Here is a 20,983-nt window from a genome sequence, read left to right as displayed (position 1 = left end):
TAACGAACGTATGCCGTAGTTCGAGCCCTGATTTTTTTTTATATTTTTTCCCTAACAGCCTGTAAAAAATTTTATACCATCTAAAAGCTTATTGTCTTAGCTCAAAATATATATATCGATCAGGTCTATGAGACATCTACAAAAAGAGCTAGAATTTTTTGAACTCAATCAAATTTCATTCAAAAAAAGCAAAAAAAAACATTTATTTTTATGTTCTCACGCTATGGAATCAAATTTTTTTCTTTGATAACCTATACAAAATGTATACCATGTGAAAGCTTATTATTTCACCTTTCATATGACGTATCAATCTCAATTCAAAGATGCTTACAAGAGAAGTTAGAATTTTTTAAAGTCAGTTATGTCGAATTTCCTGACTGAGATTACGGTACTTCGGTACTGTTCGGGGAGCTACAGATCTCCACTGGTGTTTTGAGGTTTTTTGAAAGTTTTTCGATTTAACATTGTGTAGCTTGTAGTTAGTCTACCATTATGTGTGTGATATACCAAATGAAAGGTTATTGTATCAGGATGCTCATAAAAGTTTAATAAAATTTCTATCTGCTCTTGGTCAAAAGTTATACCCAGTTGAATTCTAAAATTTTATTTGACCGTTATCTCAAAATTGTGTTTACAAAAATGATTGAAACTTCATGGTCTATCATTACTCTATATACTTTATTCCTGTATCTATTAAAGAAAAAAAGATAAAAATAAAAAACGATGAAAATCGGTTAAAAAAAGTAAAAAAACGTGTTTTTTAAAAACTTGTTTCTTCCGTTATTCAGTCAATACTCACTAAAAGATTCCAAATTTTTTGAACGCTCCAAAAAAAAGCTTAAAATCAAAAACTATCCAAAAATACCCCTAAAAAGAAAGGTGTTTTTCAAAAATTCATACTTCGAAACGCAGAGTGTTGAAAAAAATCCGTATCAGACGCCTAATTTTTTTTTCTCTCATCTTTCACCTGGCATCTTTAGAATTGTCAAAAAAAAAATTTCCTTTACCCAAAATCATCATTTTGTCATAGCCCCAACACGTGTACAACGTTCAAACAAAACGTTATAGCTTAGTTTCAAAATTTTTTGGAATTTTTTCTTAAATGCAGTAATTCTTAAATTAGTTTTATCCATCTATAGCAAAAACATCAACTCTCTAGACTTCGCGTTTAGATTTAAGCCCAAACTTCATCTTTCCGTTTTACCCCTGTTTACCCTATTAAATGACGGAATTTTTAAAAATCCTTCATTTGGATTAAGCTTTAGGGTATTATCTTTCAAATAAGCTATAGAAGATTTTTGTACCTCAAAGAGTTTATTTTAAATTTTTATTTGAAATTTTTTTGCAGCACTGCAAAAGTGCGAGAGTGGAACGGGAGAAAATGGCGTCACTTTTTTGTGGTGGCTGTCATGGTTCATCGATTTATAAGACGTTATCACGTCAAAAAAAAAAAAAAACAAATGTGTAAATAATACTGGTCTGCAAAATTTATCTTTATTACTTGCTCAATAGGGTAAGTATTGGTTTCGTGTTAAAAAAAAACATTACGATGATGGAGAATTCCAAAAAAGTGGGTCTCGCAATTCCGTCCGTGCGTCTGTACGTCCATCTGTACACATTTCCACAGCCTAAACGCGTGGCTGGATTTTCTTCAAATTTGGTACAGATGATTTTTATGGAATTCTGAAAGTTGGATTTTTTTGGTTTTTTTATATCTCGCTTAGAAATTGTACCTCCCATACAAATTTTTCAATTTAACCAAATAACTCAAAAATGGCTGATTTAACTTTGCAGACATAATATTCAAAGCTATTGCAATAAAACAGCTTTTTTATTTTTTCCAAAAAAGTCAAGTAAAAAATTTGCCCTAAATTTCGGCTCTTCCCCAACCTTAACAAAATTTCTAATTCATATCTAATACATATCTAATTTGTGATAAAGTATTTGATACACTATCTACACTGTCACATTTCCAATTTCATTAAACCAAAGTTTGCAATGATGTACTCAAAAGTGCTAAATCCTAAATATATTTCTATATTCTATTAAGTCTTTGCTTCACCATTTAACATCGTATAATTTATAATTTATGTAACATTTTTAGACACTTAAATTTCTTTCACTCAGAATTGTTCTTTTAAGGAACAACCAGCTTTTAGAGTTCTTAAATATTTAAATAAGCAAGAAAATTTGTTTTTTTTTATTCCTACAACATTCCCCTTTCCATTAAGTCTTTACAAAATCACAGTTATGCATCTACCCTTCATTAACTATTCAAAAAACATTTTCTAGGAAACAAATTCAATCTTCTTTGTATGAAAACAAAGTTTCTTTTCTGTCTACTGTTTTTATTTTCGATAAAAAAACAAAAAGAAAAAACTTCTTTTATATATTCTGCAACGTTAAGATAAATTATTTTAAAGAGGATTATAATACTCCTCAAACTAGACAGAATATTGTATACTTTTAGGAGCAAAATGTCAGTCTATCAGAGTAAGAGTTAGGTACTCTTTGTCTTTTTACACATAATATTCCATCGTCATACGCAACGCAGCTCAGTAATCTATCATTTTAAGGGAACAAAATAATGTCATGAGTGCGTGTATATATTGTTCGTCAATATTTTCCACTCAAATAACCTTCAACCCGCTTACAACAGACGTCTCATCCCACATTCGAAAAACCGCCCCTTTATGTATACAACATATTGTAACGGGTATATTTTGTTGCGAAGAATAATTAATCCGTCTCTAACCAACAGAAACCTATCAACGTTGAATGTCACTCTTTAACAATGGCACCGGAGATGATACTTAACGGTGAAAGCAGACGAAAAACTTTACAACCTGGTTCCTATGTTTTCCTTCCGTGTCGTCGTTGTCCTGTCACATTATCCAATCCATCAAGGTGAAGGGTGGTGGTGGTGGGTCCTGTATCTCTCATTCACTTCACTTCCTTCCTCTGTTTGTCTCGATTTCGATATATATACTTTGTTAGAAAACCTACTAAAAATACGTCAGCCCTTAAAGTTTTTTGGCCTGTCTTTCAATCTTCTCTGGTTATTGTCTCCTGGTATGGAAGTTGTTTTTGTTGTTGTTGTTTTTGAGCGATTGTTTTTGTTCGAAAATCGTTGGAATGTACAAACTTAATAGACATCTTTTCCCAAAACAAATGGAGCGAGTGCGAGGGTGGCTGGAGGAGACAGTTGTTGGAAGATTTTGAAGGAATGAGGAAAACTGAAGTGGTTTCATTGAACTTTTAAAAGTTTGTTCAGTTTTTTTTTGTATGTGTTTTTTTTTTTATGGAGACAGGAAGAACATAACTTTTTGTTGTTCAAATCGAAGTTTTTTTTTTTTTTTATTTTATTATTTTTCTCAAATTACCTGAAATAGAATGGTGGAAGTTTGTTTTTCGATAAATGTCTTGACTGTAATTGCTAAGTAGACAGGTTGATGGTATTTTTTTTTATTTTTTTCAATTTTCTCTGTAAAAAGTGCGATTGATAGATTTCACTTTGAAAACAATGAAAATTTAATGGAGATGAAAATAGAGATGGCTTAGAGAGAGGGTATCTAATGGAAGTGTGATTTGGGTGATTTGTCATGGTGACAGTTTGTTGTCTAGGAACAAAAGGTATCTACCCTGATGAAATAAATCAGGTATGCATTTAAGGGGGATGTTTTATGCTAAGTTAGTTGAGCCCTTTTGAATATATTACTGCAGGTTCATTATTATTCACATGAAATTGAAAAAATGCACAATTTACAATTTTAAAAGGAATGTCTTGTCAAGACAATTTATTTTATTTTGAGACATTTGTTTTACATTTTGGCTACTCCTACTGTAAAATATAGGTACATTAGGGTGGGTAAAAAAAAAAAATCGAAATTCTTTTTTTTTTATTTAGTACTCCGAAAAATCGATTGCTAGACACCTCCTAGAATATACACACCAAATATGAGCTCTTTATATTAATGGGAAGGTCCTCCGCTTCGCAATTTTCCATTTTTACATCAAGCTTCTACTAAAAAAAAATCATTTTTTTTAAATCGATTTATTTAGCAAATTTCTTTACATACTCTTGTAGGAAATTAACCGCTCTACAAAAAAGGCCTTGTACACTTTTTTTGTTAATCTAACCGTTTAATAGATATTTGAGGTCCAAAAATCGAGAAAATCTTTAAAAATTCGTTTTTTATTCTTAATTTTGTAACAATTTGAAAAATTATAATAATCAAACGCGCAAGACATATTCTTATAGGAAAAAGATTTTTCCACAAAAAAGGTCTTATTAACTTTTTTCATTAATCTAACCATTCTTAAGATATTCGAGGTCAAAGTTAAAAAAAGTTGTCATTTTAGATAAAATAGATTATGAACAACGTGTTTTTCAATTGATCTCCGAGTGCGGGTATAAAGAAATACAAAAAAATCCAATTAAAGGAATGATAAGAGAAGTTGATTCCTTACGACAAAAAATTCGAAGTGTTTTTAGTATTCGTTTAAGTAGATCATTGATTGTTTCGAACCCAAGTTTGCCTAAATTGTATGCGCTACCAAAAACACATAAACAAGGAAAAAAGATGCGTCCAATCGTCTCCAACATTAATGCTCCAACTTATGAATTGGCTAAATGGTTAGTTAATGAAGTGAAAAAATTACCGAAATTGGAAAGCTTGTCAGTAAAAAACTCATTTGAGTTTGTGGATAAAATCAAAGATTTAGTGTTGCAAAAAGAGGAAATAATGGTTAGCTTTGACGTGTCATCATTATTTCCTAATATCCCGGTGAACATCGCGTTAGATGAATTTAAAAAATATTTAAATAAAATTGAAATCGAAAGTGAGAAAAAAGAAGTTTATTTTGAAACAGCAAAACTTTGCATGAAGCAAAACTTTTTTCAATTCCGGCAAAAAATATTTAGTGTAGAGTTTGGCACAAATATGGGTAACCCGCTCAGCCCTCTTATATCTGAACTTTTCATGTCGGCTTTTGAAATTAGTTTAAAAGAAAGAAACCTTCTTCCGCGAGTTTGGCATCGCTACGTTGATGATGTGTTTTCCGTAGTGCATAAAGACGATATAGAAAAAACGTTGGAAATTTTAAATAACCAATTTAAAACAATAAATTTCACTTATGAAGTTGAAGTGGAAAGAAAAATCGCGTTTCTCGATTTAGAAGTGCAATATAAAAATGATAAAGTTGAATTTAGTGTATTTCACAAGCCAACAAGCACTATGAGAACTATTACTAGTGATTCTTTTTGCCCATTACAACATAAGTTAGCCGCGTATCACTCTATGGTTCATAGATTATGCCGTTTACCCCTTTCAATCTCCAATTATAAAAAAGAATACGAGTATATAAAAACAACTGCGTGTGTAAATGGTTTCAGTGAACAAATGATTGATAAACTAATCTATAAACATACGCGAAAAGTGAAAAACTTCAACATGACAACCTTTTTCTCACAAGTAGTTAAAAATAAAAATAAAAGAGTAGCGTTGCCCTTTGAACCTTCCATAACAAATAAATTAAAACAAGTTTTTAATAACCATGAAATGGATGTGGTCTATAAAAATGACAAAAAATTAGTGAATTTACTTGGTTCTACAAAAGACAAAACAACAACATTGAGTAAGTCTGGGATTTACATGATTGAATGCGGTTATTGCAAACGTAAATATTATGGCCAAACAAAACGAAGCATAGAGACAAGATTTAAAGAACATATGAATTGTGTCCGTCTCAATCAGCCACAAAAATCTGCGATTGCGTCACACATTTTAAATGATGAACATAACAACATAAACATCGAAAATTTAACCCTACTCAAACAAGTAAATGACCACAGACGATTGGATGCATTTGAATCGTTTTACATACAAAAAGACACAAATGCACTAAATTTAGACAACGGCAATATTGAGTCTTGCCTACTTAATCAATGTGCCAAAGACAAAATTAAAAGAAAAGAGAAAAGTACCGCTTTCAATGTTTTTGCAACTCAACTAAGCTTAGTCGCGATTGCTGATGATGGAGTGCATACGCTCTGAAATGCATTCAGGTTAGTTACGTGTTTGTTTATATCGTTTTGCGTTAAATGTAGTGTTTTTTGTAAAATTAAATTTAAACAAATGTGTATCGACTCAAGTGAAGTCATAATAAGGTGTAAATAGATTATAAAAATACAATTTATTGGACTTCATGCCGTTCAACGTCGAACCGTTAATTTATCCAAGTTCCAAGGATACTATTTTAAATAGAAGCTTTTGTAAATATAGTGTTTATTGAAATAGTTTTGCAGTCGATGTTGAAAAATTTTATAAAGAACATTTATTCAATCAGTTAAACAGCGAAGGAATCCAATAATTCAAAAAAAAATCTTGAAAAAAAAAAATATAAAATTCTATTCTTAAAAAGTTACTATTTGACACATCTTAGTAAAATTTATAAAAATATTCCTTGCCCCGTAACAAAGCAAAAAAGGTCACCTTAAAATAAGATAAAGTCGATCTTAAATCCCAACCTCTTAAATTCTGTTAAACTTAGGGTTAACTTAATAAAAATTATTTTTAATAAAAATAATAAAATGTTTCCTTATAAAAATTAGAAGATTTTCCGCTGAAATTAAGTGGATTTCATTTAAATTTGCACATTCGAGAAATTAAAAAGATTTGTCCGTTTAATTTAAGATGGAAGTCATCTTGGCAAAAAACGATGCAGAAATCCCCTTAATTTAATAGTCCAGTGCATTTATAATTTGACCCAGCAGTTTGTACCACCCCCACATTTTTTTTTCTCATTCCATAGAGCATGAATATCATTACCCTGATTTTTCGCACTCGCGAAATTCAATTTTTGGCCACCATCCTATATTTTAGTTTTTGTTGAATATCTCGATTTCTATTTATCCTACATAAAAGTTGTGTATGCAAGAAACGTAGGCAATTAAATTTCTCATCTTTTATGTTAAGAACACTTTTTCGATATTCTGAATATTAAAAAATTTACAAACCAAAAAAGTAAAAAAAAAAAACAAAAAAATGACAATTTTAAAAATTTGAGCACTTTATCAACATTATGAAAAAACGTATCGAGAATAGATTATTCGTCTTAAAATTCTCTACAACTCTGCTATACAACTTTTTTTGTATCACTATAATAATTAAAGTTATTAATACTTTTTTGGTAAAAAATACCCCTTTTTTACGCAATGAAGAGACTTAAATATAAAAAAATTGCAGGTCTTGAATTTTCTCTATAATATACTCACTAATCATTTAAAATTCAAGATTTGGTAAAAAATTAAGAAAAAAATAGAGATAAAAAACACAAACAAAAAAGAGCATTTTTAACAAAAAAAAGTATTAATAACTTTTGTATTTATATCGATAGAAAAAAAAGTTGTATAGCAGAGTTGTAGAGAATTTTAAGGTGAATAATCTTATTTCGGAAGGTTTTTTCATAATTTTTATAAAAAGTGCTCAAAACTTTAAAATTGTCACTTTTTTCTATTTTTGTTACTTTGTTGGCTTGTAACTTTTTTAATATTCAGAATATCGAAAAAGTGTTCTTAACATAAAAGACGAGAAATTTAATTTCCTACGTTTCTTTTATACACAACTTTTATGTAGGATAAATAGAAATCGAGATATTCAACAAAAACTAAAATCCAAGATGGCGGCCGAAAGGTGAATTGCGCGAGTGCGAAAAATCAGCTTAATGATATTCAGCCAATGCTCTATCGAATGAGAAAAAAAAATTTGGGGGTGGTACAAACTGCTGGGTCGCCCATATATGAACATCATAAATGCACTGGACTATAATACAGAATCCGTTTGTTTTTAGGTGGTCTTTTTTTTCCGTGTAGGACTTTCTAAAGCCAACTAATTTTTTTTTTTTTCAATTAAAATCATTAGGGTCATTTTTGGAAAGCTTTTCCATTTTGTTCATATGGAAGGCCTTGATGATAAATTTCTTTTTTAAACTCTTAACTAGCAAGTTAAAACCAACTCGCTTAATTGATCTGGGCTGTAGCTCGGAATAGAGACAGACTGATAGAATTACTAGAGAATCGACAACCTCAAAAACAATTAGATAAACCGCTTTGAATCTTGAGAAACAACGGCTGAACCACCACAGCCGAACTGCTGAAAAGTAATTTTTGATCGTAGTAAATTTAAGTCTTTCTTAAATAAGAATTACAGGAGTGCTTAAGAATTCTTAATTTTTTCTTAAAGTAATTCTCTACTACTTGTGACATTAAAGTCTAAAAATTCAAGTCGAATATACATGTTCTTGAACTTCTAAAGGCTAACCTTTATCTATAGATTATTTATCCAATACATTTTCTTCGAAATTGAACGATTCAAAGTGTAATCTGATCCTATATCGAATATCTAACAATACAAAAATATATCCAATTCCATGATATCAGTCAAATAAAATCTTTATTTTCATTTATTGACATACAAAAGAAACCAAAAGCAAAAAAAAAAAAACGAAATTAATCCAAAACCATTCGCTGTCATTATCAGAATTATTGCACATTTCGAATTGGTCTAGCCGCACAACAACAAGAGAAAGATTTTTATCTAAATCGGTGTGCGCGGGGCACAAATAATGTCTTTTTTTTCTCCAGAAACTAACATAAGATAAATGAGACTTGAAGCTGTAAAAAAAGCGGCCATTCATCGGATATGACCAGACTTTTGTGGTCGAATAAATTGCAACGGAATTTATTACGGTAGCCCTTATAGTCCTCATAGACAACAACCAAAAAAATGAATAAAAGAAGAAAAAAAAAGAAAAGGAGAGAAGAGAAGAAAAAATGAATGAAAACTAAAGACTTCCCGGCTGGCTAACGGCAATGTGCATACAACAAAAGGCACAAAACTTTCCCCCACTTCTCTTTTCGACTTGTATACTAGCTTACAATCTCTGTTTGCTGAACAAGCATAGCAAGAAAAAGAAAATTAAAATCCCCATTTTTGTGTCCTAAAGGAAAAGTCCTTGAAACGGCGCGAACGTTGAACGTATAACCATCGTCGTCTACGTTATGATCATAGTAGTATACCCGTCGACGGGATGGTATCGGCCCCAGCCGACGACGACAGTGGTGGTAGCGGTGAAGAAATTATGGCCTTGCATTGTTTGGGGAATAAAACTAGGAAAAGTACTCTCGAAACTCCATTGCAGCATCCTTTTACTGCGCGCCATCCAACAACTACTACATAGAGGCTCCCATTCGAAACATTTAATGCTCTGCCGGGACGAATTGAGTGGTCGCGCAGACATAAAAAGAACTAAAGCAGGAGACTAAACAAAATTGCACAAGGATGAAGAAAGTGAAAGAAGGAATTTCATTTTCGTTCAAGATTGAAAATAAAAAAAAGAAGATGAGAGGAGGAAGAAAAATATGTAATAAAAAGACGAATTATTCTTTCTTGTAGTAAGAAACAGGGCCGTAACTTGATAGGACCTATTTTATTCATCTCTTTCAAAGTCTCGTAAGACCTCAAAAGTAACATCACAAAAACTTATTAAATATCAAAATTATATCAAAAACTCCCCCTTTTCAAAATTATAACTTTTCTTGGCTACGGCCCTGTCACAAAAGTTCATAATTTGTATGCTTCTATTTTAATTATCTCCTTCAAAGTCCTGTTAGACCTCAAAAGTTAATTCACAAATATTTATCAAATATCACAATTTCATCAAAAACTCGCTTTTTTCAAAATTATAACTTTTCTTGGCTGTCACGAAAGTTCATAATTTGTATGCTTCTATTTTAATTATCTCCTTCAAAGTCATGTAAGACCTCAAAAGTTAAATCACAAAAATATATCAAAAATCACAGTTTCATGAAAAACTCCCCTTTTTTTAAATTTTAACTTTTCTTGGCTACGGTCCTGTCACAAAAGTTCATGATTTGTATGCTTCTATTTTAATTATCTACTTCAAAGTCCTGTTAGACCTCAAAAGTAACATCACAAAAACTTATTAAATATCAAAATTATATCAAAAACTCCCCCTTTTCAAAATTATAACTTTTCTTGACTACGGCCTTGTCACAAAAGTTCATGATTTATATTCTTCTATTTGAGTTATCTCCTTCAAAGTCATGTAAGACCTCAAAAGTCAAATCACAAAAATTAATCAAATATGTATCACAATTTCATCAAAAACTTCTCTTTCAAAATTAAAATTTTTCTTGACTACGGCCCCGTCACAAAAGTTGATGATTTTTATGATTCTATTTTACTTATCTCCTTCAAATGCATGTAAGACCTTAAAAGTCAAACCACAAAAATGTATCAAATATCACATTTCAATAAAAATAAACTAACCCTTTTTCAAAATTATAACTTTTCTTGGCTACGGCCCTGTCACAAAAGTTCATGATTTATATGCTTCTTTAAAAAATGTAAGACCTCAAAAGTCAAATCACAAAAATGTATCAAATATCACATTTCAATAAAAATAAACTCCCCTCTTTCAAAATTAAAACTTTTCTTGGCTACGTCCCTGTCACAAAAGTTCATGATTTTTATTCGAATAATAAAATGAGGAACGGGTGGTATTAATTCACCAGGATAAAGATACTCTTACTTATTCTTCTGCTTAGGGAGAAACCAAAGACTAGCAAAGAAAAAAAAAAAATGTATAACCAAAAAAACCCCCACAGCTATCACAAACAGGAAGCGGAAATTAGTGATGCGCAACCGAAGGCAGAGCGTGTGTCATGATGAGATTTTCTATTCGCTTGGGATAAATCACAGAGGGCGCAAACAACTCAATAGCTTTGCTTCCGCTTTCATGTGCAAATGCGGAGCGGAGCGGACACACAAAGTCAGAATTCGGACATTGAATTTGAATCTTAATGTATGTGTGTTGGTTTGTCCTCTGGGGACATTTTTGGCAGTCTACTAAATGACAAATGAGGTGTAACACGCCAATGATTTATGAAGCAAAGTGTCATCTGGATCTCTAGAGTTGTTGTCAATCTTTGTTGTTCTAACTTTTTTTCTTTTCTGTTGGTGGTGGTTGAAAAGACCAAAGACAAAACGAATAGCTTTGAATTTGACTTTTGGTCATTGAATGTGTGATGGAAATGGCCGAAACATGGAGATGGCAAATCTTGAATTTCACGGATGATTGGAAAAGTTATTTGCACTTAATGTCCGCCCATTTCCTGATTTAAGATGATACAAATTGAATTTGGACGTGATTTTGGTAGATCGATGAGGAAGTGATGTGTTATTTCGTTTGTTTAAGAGAAAGGAGATAAATGTAATAATTAAGAGGATGCGTTAGGAAAGTTGATAACTTTATTTGATATTTTGGAGATTTTGGAGTGGTTTCAGAAAAAGGGTACCTATTATATAGAGAAATCCAAAAAAATAGTAACGAACATGCAAAAGTTATACTTTTCAACCTCGGGTTTCTTTGCATGGGTAAATTGAACGTTAAACAAGTCATTATTTAATAAAAGTTCTTATAGCAGCTAAAAAGCATCTTTGCCTGAGATATGACTTTTAACCGTGAAAACTGACAAAATTTAAGATATTTTTTTCAAAAATATGTATTAAAATTGTTACATTTCACTAAATCACCAATTAAGGTGAAAAAGTTGATAACTACATTTTTGAAGTTATACTTCTTATGGGAGGGTGGGTATGAAAATTTACTTTTTGACAAGAATGTCAAAGGGATTATGACGCTATCACCCTGGGTGCAGGGTTGTCGTTTCACCTTTAGAGTAGGCAGTACTTTAGTACTTAAAAATGCAGTACGCCGCAGTACGGCAAACATAAAACACACAACACGTTGCAAGTAACATGTTTCATGTGGCAAGTTGCATGTGGCAAGTTGTATGTGGCAAGTTGCATGTGGCAAGTTGCGTGTGGCAAGTTGTATGTGGCAAGTTGCCTGTGGCATCTCGGAATTTTGAAGAAAATGAAAAAATGATGCCAAAAGGTAGCGGGGACTCTAACCCACATTTGGGTACAACTCCCATCCCTGTAGGTCGACGCGTTCTCAAACCGGGAGAACTTAAAAGTAAAAAAAAAAATAGGCATGATTCTGAAAAAAAGGCATGATGTGGCGGTTTAACATAGAAGGCGATTTTTTAAAAATCTGATAATGTGCAAAGCGTAGGCCCATGACACAAGCTATCATTTGGCATTACTCACAAAAATTGCTCTCAAGCAGTTTAGCTTCCAGGAGCGTTCAAAGATTTGGGGATTTTTCGAAAAAAAAAATTACCCAAACTTTCAAACGCGAGTTTCTCGGAATATTGAAAAAAAGTCGGATTGTATCGGAATTTTTTTTTTATGATAAAAAAAGAAATATTTTACTAAAAAAATAGAAATATATTTACTATTAAAAAAACCAAGAGAAAAGATCACGAAAAATTATCTGTTTTATTTATAAAAATATCAATGTGTTAAAATAATTCCATTAATAACTAGAACCAAACATCGGCTAACGTTGCGAAAACGCAACGTAATTCTTTCATCTTACCTGACAAGCAGGCAACTCAAATAAATTACTTCAGCACTATTTTAGAATATAATTTGAACCCTTATTTACCTGTAGTTGAGACTATAGAAAAACTATAATTTTGACTATATTTTTCAAAAGTTCAAAAATTTTACCTCAAATTTTTAAAAAACTCGAATTTTCATAGCCCCAAAAAAGCTCGAGCAAATTTTTTTACAAAAAAATCCAAAAACAGGTCGATTAAATAATTTGACTATCTTTCCAAATAATTTTTTAGTTTAATGACTAGCATTTTTCTAATCCGCTGAGATTTGAAATCGGTTTCTGCTGGCTAATAGTTTATTACCTTACCTGCTCAGATAGCTTAACACGTAGTTTTGATTGACACTGACCCAAAACCATATGAATCGCTTACTAAAGCAGTATTAATTCTTTAAAGGTTTTCTAAGGCACTCAAATCCATATCTCATACCTTTTGATTCCCATTCCCAGTTTACAAAGTCTATAAATATATCCATAAATAAATTAATTTAAGTTCAAAGGTATATACAATTTTAAAGTCGATAATCTCATCTATCATTCATTCATTTATCAAATGAAAACACATTGATGTCATAAAAAAAAAAGAAGATGAAAAATAGAAGAGTGAAAAGAAAAAAAAATCATGCCCTTTTCATCTCTTAACCTAATTCAAATGTGACATCTTCTTTCCTGTCTGCTCCAATGCTCCAAACTCTCTAATTCGTATGCACATACTAATATACGACATTTAGAAAGAAGGTTTATAATTTTTTCCTTCATTCCTTTGATGATTCATTTCATTTCCACCCCAATTCCTTTTTGACTCTCCCTTTCAATGAAAATACGAAATAAAAATAGAAAAAAAAAACCTTCAATCCAAATCAACCTCTTACCCCACAAAAAGAATACTTTCCGCTTACCCACAATCAATTCAAATTAAATTCATTTCCTTGTACACGCAACAAAGTCGACAGAGTTATGTTATGTTCAAGCTTCACATCTGTCTTTTATTGCTCCATTTTCTTCCATGACGAAACATTCGCACATCCGGGAAAATAGAAAAAAAAAAAACATTTAAACAACAACAAAATACAACAAAAAAACATCTGTTTCCTTTTTTGAATTCAAAGTGCAGAAGAGAGAGAAAAGTTTATATTTATATATCGACATAGGGTAAATACATTTTCGAAAATTTAATGAAGCTTCGCTCGGTTTCGTGTTCCGGCCGCCATCTCCGCTACCACCTCCTCTCTCTCTCTTTCTCTCTCTCGTTCTATGCCGGAAGCTATGATTTATGCACGAAGACCAATATTTTCATAATGAAAATATCAACTCATCGTGTTCCCTGAAGCCTAGAGGAAGCTTTGTCATGCCACTCCTATTCCACCACCTCCACCCGAAACGATTAAATCCACTTTGTGCCTGGGATTCCAAAACACCACCTTAAAGCACCAAGCCCATTTGTATGCAAAACGGGTGACTTTCGATGACATACGACGACGACAGACTCGACGAACTACATCATGGAGCATAGCGAGAGTGTATCAAAATGGACAATCTGTTCCACAAAAAAGGGGGGCAATAACAACAACATGAGACATTGTTGTGTGCCACATCTAATCAAAGCTTGTGGGTGTGTTATTTAGGTAACTTCCCACCCCCCTCCCCCCCACTCGCCTATCAAAACCCTGCAAAACTGTCAACCGTTTAGCATATTTTTAATTAATTTGCGTTCCACGTTGAAGAATCTGAAATTCCTGCGGAATCACCGCCAACCAAAACACCATCATCACCAAGAGCGCCCCCTGGCGCGCGTTGACTTTATCGAAATTGATTTATCGACAAAACACAGCTGGAAAGCAGCAACAAACCCCGCAGAGGTGACAGAAAAGGGAGAGACGGGGAGGGGAGTAAAGGATACGATTTATAGTGGCCATTAAAGGAGCTGATTGTCATTATTTGTGCTCGCTCAGTTCAGCTGCGACAAGGACACGACCAACGACGACGACGTGAGAGTGAGGTCCTTGCCAAAGGAAATGATCGTTTTATTTTTAGTCACTTTTTTTGGTTGAATGTCATTAAATTTCATATCATAGAGTTTTTTTTTTACGAGTGAAGTCTATCGGCAGCAGCGTGATGGTGCGTTGTGTGCCAGGATTATTCTATACTCTTCAAGGATATATGAAGGATATAATAATTTTCCCTTTTTTTTTTCTTTAATATGTCACACACTGGAATGAGTATGCTAATATCCCTTTTTTTGTGAGGATTTATCACTTTGTTTGAATTTTAGTATTGGCAAAGGAAATATCACAATATGATGGTTCACTATGGCGTATGCGTGATTTTTTTTTTTTTTATTTGATATTTTAATGGGAAAATGCTTAAGTTGACATTTTTAATAGCAAAAAAAATAAAATTCATTAATAGAAGACATCAGTTGTTAGGAGATTTATTTTATTTTATTTTTTTAGCTTCGATATGCTTCCTATTTCTAAGGTTTTTATTGCTATAATAATTAAGAAGTCATAAAAGTACCCAAAAAGATAAATGTTCAACCAAAAATGTGTAGGGCTTCTCAAAATGATGTTATACCAGCTATAGGGAAAGCAGAGGAGTTTGGGTGGGATATTTTTAATGTTTGCAAATGGTACAACCACACGATGGTTGTAAATTTGACAGTTATTAGTGTTGTTAATTTTAATTTTAGGCATTTTGTAGCTAGGAGGAAACCATTTAAGAGGCCTAGAGAAAATTGCCTTGTAAAGATTTTTTGTTAAGTCTTTTTTATGGAACTTTTCGTTAAATTTTATTTTTTTTTTTTTGGTAAAGATTAGGAGTATTTTGAGGGAATTAAATCTTTAAAGTTATTATATGTATAATGTTGGTCTTTAATAGTTCGTTATTGTTTCCTACATTACCTTGTTCAGGAAATTAAGCAATTTGGACACTTATAACAATTATAATTTTAATTTTTTACGAAATCATAATCCAGGCATAATTATTTTTCTTATCAGGAGGAAACAGAATTGTGACACTTTTTTCGATTAAGCGGACGTAAAGTTTCTTATGTTTGAGATTTCCTTTACTGAAAGCAATAAAACTAAGGTTTTGATAAGTCAATTTTATATGTAGTAGGCACTCTTATGATCCTTAAACTTTTATCTCAAAATTACAATTTTCATATATGTATTGGTGTTAATTCAATAGCATCAATTCGATAAAGAGTATTAAAAATTATTTTTGTTCATTAATTCTTGAGACTTGAAATGCATACACAAGTGCAAATTTTTGCCAACTAGAAAGATTAGAACTTTGTCAAAGTATTTACTGTTTTAAGAAAACTACTTTACTTAGGTACTTAAAAATTAAATTTTTGAAAAATTGAAAAAAAAAAATTTGAAAAATGGGTTTTTGAATTTTATATCGGAGTGTTGGAATTTTTTTTGTATATGATTTGTGCCCTTAATTATGAAAGTGGACTAAGTCACTCCTAAAAATGGCATCAAATCTAGACTACAAATAATTATTATTTAAGGGGTAAATTTTATTTGAAAGCGAAATTGCAGTAAATAAACTTCTTTATTGCTCCTCAAGTGATTTCATAAAAGAAATACATATAATTAAATCGTTATACGAAAATTATTATGTAAGTTTTTCTTCAAACAATGCAAAAAGTGACTTAGTCCACTTTCATAATCATGGGCACATTTAAGAGTGTTTTTTTTTAATGTTAACTGATATAAAAATACATATTTTTGTTATTAAAATACAATTTTCTAAGATTCAAACAACAAAATACCTACGCTTTAATATTGTACAGTAGGCTTTGATAGCCCAGAAATAAAATTTGATTTATAAAATCTAACTGGAATTATATTGACAATTTATTTTTAAGTCCAAAATTAACGTAACCTACCTGCCAAAGAACGAAAATGAATAAAATTATCTTTTCTGAAAAATGGATCCTACGATTTTAATTAAAATTTGTGCTGTTGCAAATAGTGTCAAATGTATTTTTAAAGTAAAAAAAATAATTTTTTTGCAACCTTATTTACAGTATTTACCAAGAACCCTTTTTGCTAACAAATTTTCTTAATTTCAAAGGAAATTTTTGTGTTAAAAAAATTCAAAGAAATTATTTTGTAATATAAAAATAACACCGGCACACAAAAAAAAAAAGTGTCATGAACCAGAAACCAGACCTATCTTTCTATATGTTTTTGGACACGCTGAATCCGAATTTGAAGTCCGTTTGGCCCCATCACCCTCCAGTTTTGAGCTGTGAGTGCATTTTGTTTGAATTTTTATGACTTTTTTGGAGTTTTTTGCATTTTTCTCAAAACTGAAGGGTGACCGGGCAAAACGGACTTAAAAATCGGATTCAGCGGTCCCAAAAACATATAGAAAGATAGGTCTGCTTCCTGCTACATGAAACTTTTTTTTTGTGTGCCGGGTATGACAGCGACATGTCGCGACAGTGCTAGCACACAAAAAAAAAAGTTGTATAAAACCAGACCTATCTTTCTATATGTTTTTTGGACCGTTTTGCCCGGTCACCCTCCAGTTTTGAGAAAAGTGTAAAAAAGAACCCAAAAACTACCTTTTTTTGAGTTTGATGCATATTACTCAAAACTGGAGGGTGACAGGGCCAAACGGACTTGAAATTCGGATTCAGCGGTCCCAAAAACATATAGAAAGATAGGTCTGGTTTCTGGTTCATGACACTTTTTTACTTGCGATATAGGTACCTACTATAGGGCAAGTTTAGGATTCGTAAAAAAAATCGAACTCGAGATAACAATTTTACATGACATTACGATGATGGAGAATGCCAAAAAAGTGGGTCCGGCAATTCTGTCTGTCTGTCCGTCTGTCTGTCTGTCTTTCTGTCTATCTGTCTGTCTGTCTGTCTGTCTGTATGTACCTCGAGCTACAGCCTAAACTATTCGAGTGATTTTGTTCAAACTTGGTAGTTAACAGTTTTGGGTGATTCCCTAGAGGACAAATTCGAATTTTTTTTTTAGGACCAAAACTAACGGTACCTGTCATATAACGGAAATAGAAAAGTTAATTTTTTTCAAAAATGGCTCTAACGATTTTGATTAAAATTTTTGAGTGTAGTATTACACATAAGAGCCAACTTTCGAAATAAAAAAAATATTTTTTTTACCTTTATTAACGGTACCTGTCATAGAACGGTTTTTTTGATTTATGAATATCTCGTTCAAGACCACTCCGATTTCAACGAAAATTTTTATACAAAAGCGTTTAGGTGAAGGTGATATTAAAATTTTAGAAAAATTTCAAAAAACTCATTTTTGGATTTTTAAAAAATATTTCAAAATTTTTTTTTGAAAAATCAATTTTTTGAAAACGGGTTTATGAAAAAATTTGAAATTTCGTTTTTATGCGTAAATAAATTATTTCTTCAAAATGGCATACCAACTTTTTTTTTGAAAAATGTTAGAAAATTTTTATATAAAAAATTATTATTTTTTTAAAAAACGGCTCTAACGATTTTCGAAAATTTTTTTTCTAAAAATTTCTTTTTATACAAGAAGTAAACATGCATACTTGGTTTTTTGTGAAAGGTCATTTAAAACGGTATTTAATTAATTATAAAAACAGATTTTATTTTTTTTAATTTCTTGAAAATATCAAATTTTTAATTTTCTTAATTTTCTTGAATAAAAAGCTTTAACATAAGAGTAACTTTAAGCATAAGAGCAAGTACGTGCGACCCCAGTCGTGCATTTTATTTTTTTTTGTGTGCCGGTGTAATTTTTGTAAGGTTTTGTTAAATTTCTTATAAAATGCAATCAACCCTCTGTCGGAACACGGGTGCGAATTTGGCAGGCCAAAAATTAAAAGTGGTCACAAAAAAGTGTCTTTATAAGGGTGAAAATAATTTTTTTTTGAATTGTGAATACAATGTTCGAATTGCTCGGAATATTCTACATCAATTTCATATATGATTCCCTATAAATAGTGAGATCGAAAAAAGTTGTAGCGGCATGAAAAAGTATAAACCAAATTCGCAAATTTCCCATTGACCAGACTACTTGTATTTTAAAAATAAATTCTTAAAAATTTACTCTCATTTCACAAAATTGATGATTTTTGAACAACAATTTTTTGGAAATAATTAGGCCACTGCAGAGTTGATTTAAAAAAATTTAAATCATTAAAGTCTTGATACACCATCGTTTAATTCAACACCTAGTCTTAATGGCTAAAAAACCAAAGACTCATTTAGTTAAAACCTGGTACTAATTTTTGTTTGAAAATTCAAAAAAAAAAATCCTTGAAAATGTTAAATGTTAGTCAGTCCAAAAAGAATTTCGAATAGATAATAATTATTATTATTAAATTAAATAAATTAAATTATTATTAAATTATAATTTAAACGTTAAGGCGCAAAATACTTAATTTTTTTTTAAATTTGACTAGATACAAAAATTCAGGCATTTGTTCCCATGCTTGCGTGATTTTTAACTATTTATCTTAGTAACAAATGCTCAGAATAATTTTTGTTTTATTTTACCACCTATAAATTTAATTTAAATCTGATCATCTACTTTTTCTACTTTCAGGTCAAACGCCTAACAATGGGCTTACTGCGTTCCCATGAAGAAAACCGTCCACTTGTCAACAATAGTTCAACATCAACTCTCAAAACCAAAACGAGTACCCAAATGCTTTCGAATGGTTACATCAATGACGAAGCATTTGAGCCAGAAAAATTTATTTCGAGTAAATTTGGTGATTCATGTCGACAGTCGTTGACAGCGATACCAATGATGGATGCATTGAATTTGAATGATAACAGCGAGTTCACACTGAAGAAGAGATATCTTCGTGAAACAAGCAGTGGTAGGTGTCAAATGATACCGAATTTCACCTTCAAACTTTTAAAATTGTTCTCTTTTTTTCAAAGCAAATTCAAGTCCGAAAATATTCCCTCAACGAATGAGATTGAATTCCTATCATCATCAAAGTAATCATCAATCCGAAGTGACAGCTGAAGAACTCGAGTTAAAAGATGCTCCATGGTTTCAAGCTGGTATATCGCGAGATATTGCTTTGGAGATCCTATCGAGTGAGAATCCTGGTGCCTTCCTAGTTCGAAAAAGTAGTTCAAAACCTGGATGTTATGCATTAACGTTACGTGTTCCATCACCGCCTGGACCTAAAACTGCCAACTATATAATTCTTAGATCGGCAAGGGGATACAAAATTAAAGTAAGTTTCAATTTGTCCTTAAAAAGGACATCAAACTGATTTTTTTTTTTTTAATTTAGGGTTTTCGAAAAGAATTTACCTCCTTGCGAGCATTAATCACACATCACTCTGTCATGCCGGAACTGCTACCGGTTCCACTTGCTATGCCAAGACCTACAAACATGACATCTTCTCGACGAAATCTTGATGACTTTGACACATATGATTCCTTACAAATGCTCCTGAAGTACCTTCGTGCGAAAAATATGGAGAACGAATGAAGGCAACTTATGGTTAAGTGCACCCGGTCCAATCGAAAAGATGCACTTAAACACTCACATTTAACAGGATCATAGTTTTAGAAAAAAAAAAAAAAATGCCATCGTCATTTTGATCCTTGCCGCCGCATAAAATGCACATCACAATGCACTGCCACTTCACGCAGACGGCTTAAGAAGAAGACACACCCGAGCCCCCTTAAAAAAAGAGAACTCAGGACATAAACGAACGTTACCTCAAAATGAAAATGAACTCAATTTCAGACACACAAAACAAACAAACAAAACACCCAGCTAGAAAAGCAAAAAGCAGCAAAGTGTGTGTTAAAGGGCTTTGTAAAAGTCCTTTTCCCACAATATACTACACATTCAAGAAGGATTTACCAAAAAAAAAAAAAGGATTAAAACTGTTATGTATATAAAAATGGTTCAGAAAGAACAAAGAAAAACATTGTACAGAATGGTTTTTTGTTTACAAAATTGTTTTTGAAAAAAAGAAAAAAAAAAAAGATATTCACAAAAAGTTATAGGTTGACTAGTTATGTAAGGAAAACAAAAAGAAAAAAATATTTATTCTTTTTTTATAGCGTAAGAATGAAAATGTGATATTATTACAAAAGAAAAATATTAAAAAAAAGATTTAACACTAAAATTGTAAAGCATAAATGTTCAATAAATAGTTTTTGAAAAAAGGTCAAACTTTATTTTTTTTTATAAACAAATTATTGATATGTAAATTAAGAGAAATTCAAGAAGAAGGAAAGTTGAAAAAGTGAGTACAAAATGTTCAGTGCGAAACAAAACATCTTTTTAAAAATGTTAAAATTGAAAATTGCTTAACCCCAAAAAAAGTTTCAGAATTTATCAAATTTCAACTAAAAAAAAAATAATTATTCTATTCTTATTTGCGTCTTTTTGACAAAGAGGAATTTCGACCATTAGAAATATTGAAA

The 20,983-nt window shown here is 31.4% G+C and overlaps 1 protein-coding gene across 1 annotated transcript in view; it reads left to right on the top strand.

Annotated features, from left to right (window-relative positions):
• Window positions 1-20,165, top strand: part of LOC129908690 (EGFR adapter protein) — an 81,411-nt gene extending 61,246 nt beyond the window's left edge. Inside the window, exons 4-6 of the mRNA XM_055985384.1 lie at window positions 19,125-19,404; window positions 19,469-19,773; window positions 19,833-20,165. Of these exons, the coding sequence (XP_055841359.1) occupies window positions 19,125-19,404; window positions 19,469-19,773; window positions 19,833-20,033 (786 nt within the window). The 3' untranslated portion in view covers window positions 20,034-20,165. The remainder of the gene's footprint in view (window positions 1-19,124; window positions 19,405-19,468; window positions 19,774-19,832) is intronic.
• The last annotated feature ends 818 nt before the right edge of the window (window positions 20,166-20,983 follow it).

The sequence above is a fragment of the Episyrphus balteatus genome, chromosome 2 (genome assembly GCF_945859705.1).
Source record: "Episyrphus balteatus chromosome 2, idEpiBalt1.1, whole genome shotgun sequence".
Lineage (NCBI taxonomy): Eukaryota > Metazoa > Arthropoda > Insecta > Diptera > Syrphidae > Episyrphus > Episyrphus balteatus.
The sequence above is the reverse complement of the archived record's forward strand: the minus strand, read 5'-3'. Positions and strand labels throughout refer to the sequence as shown.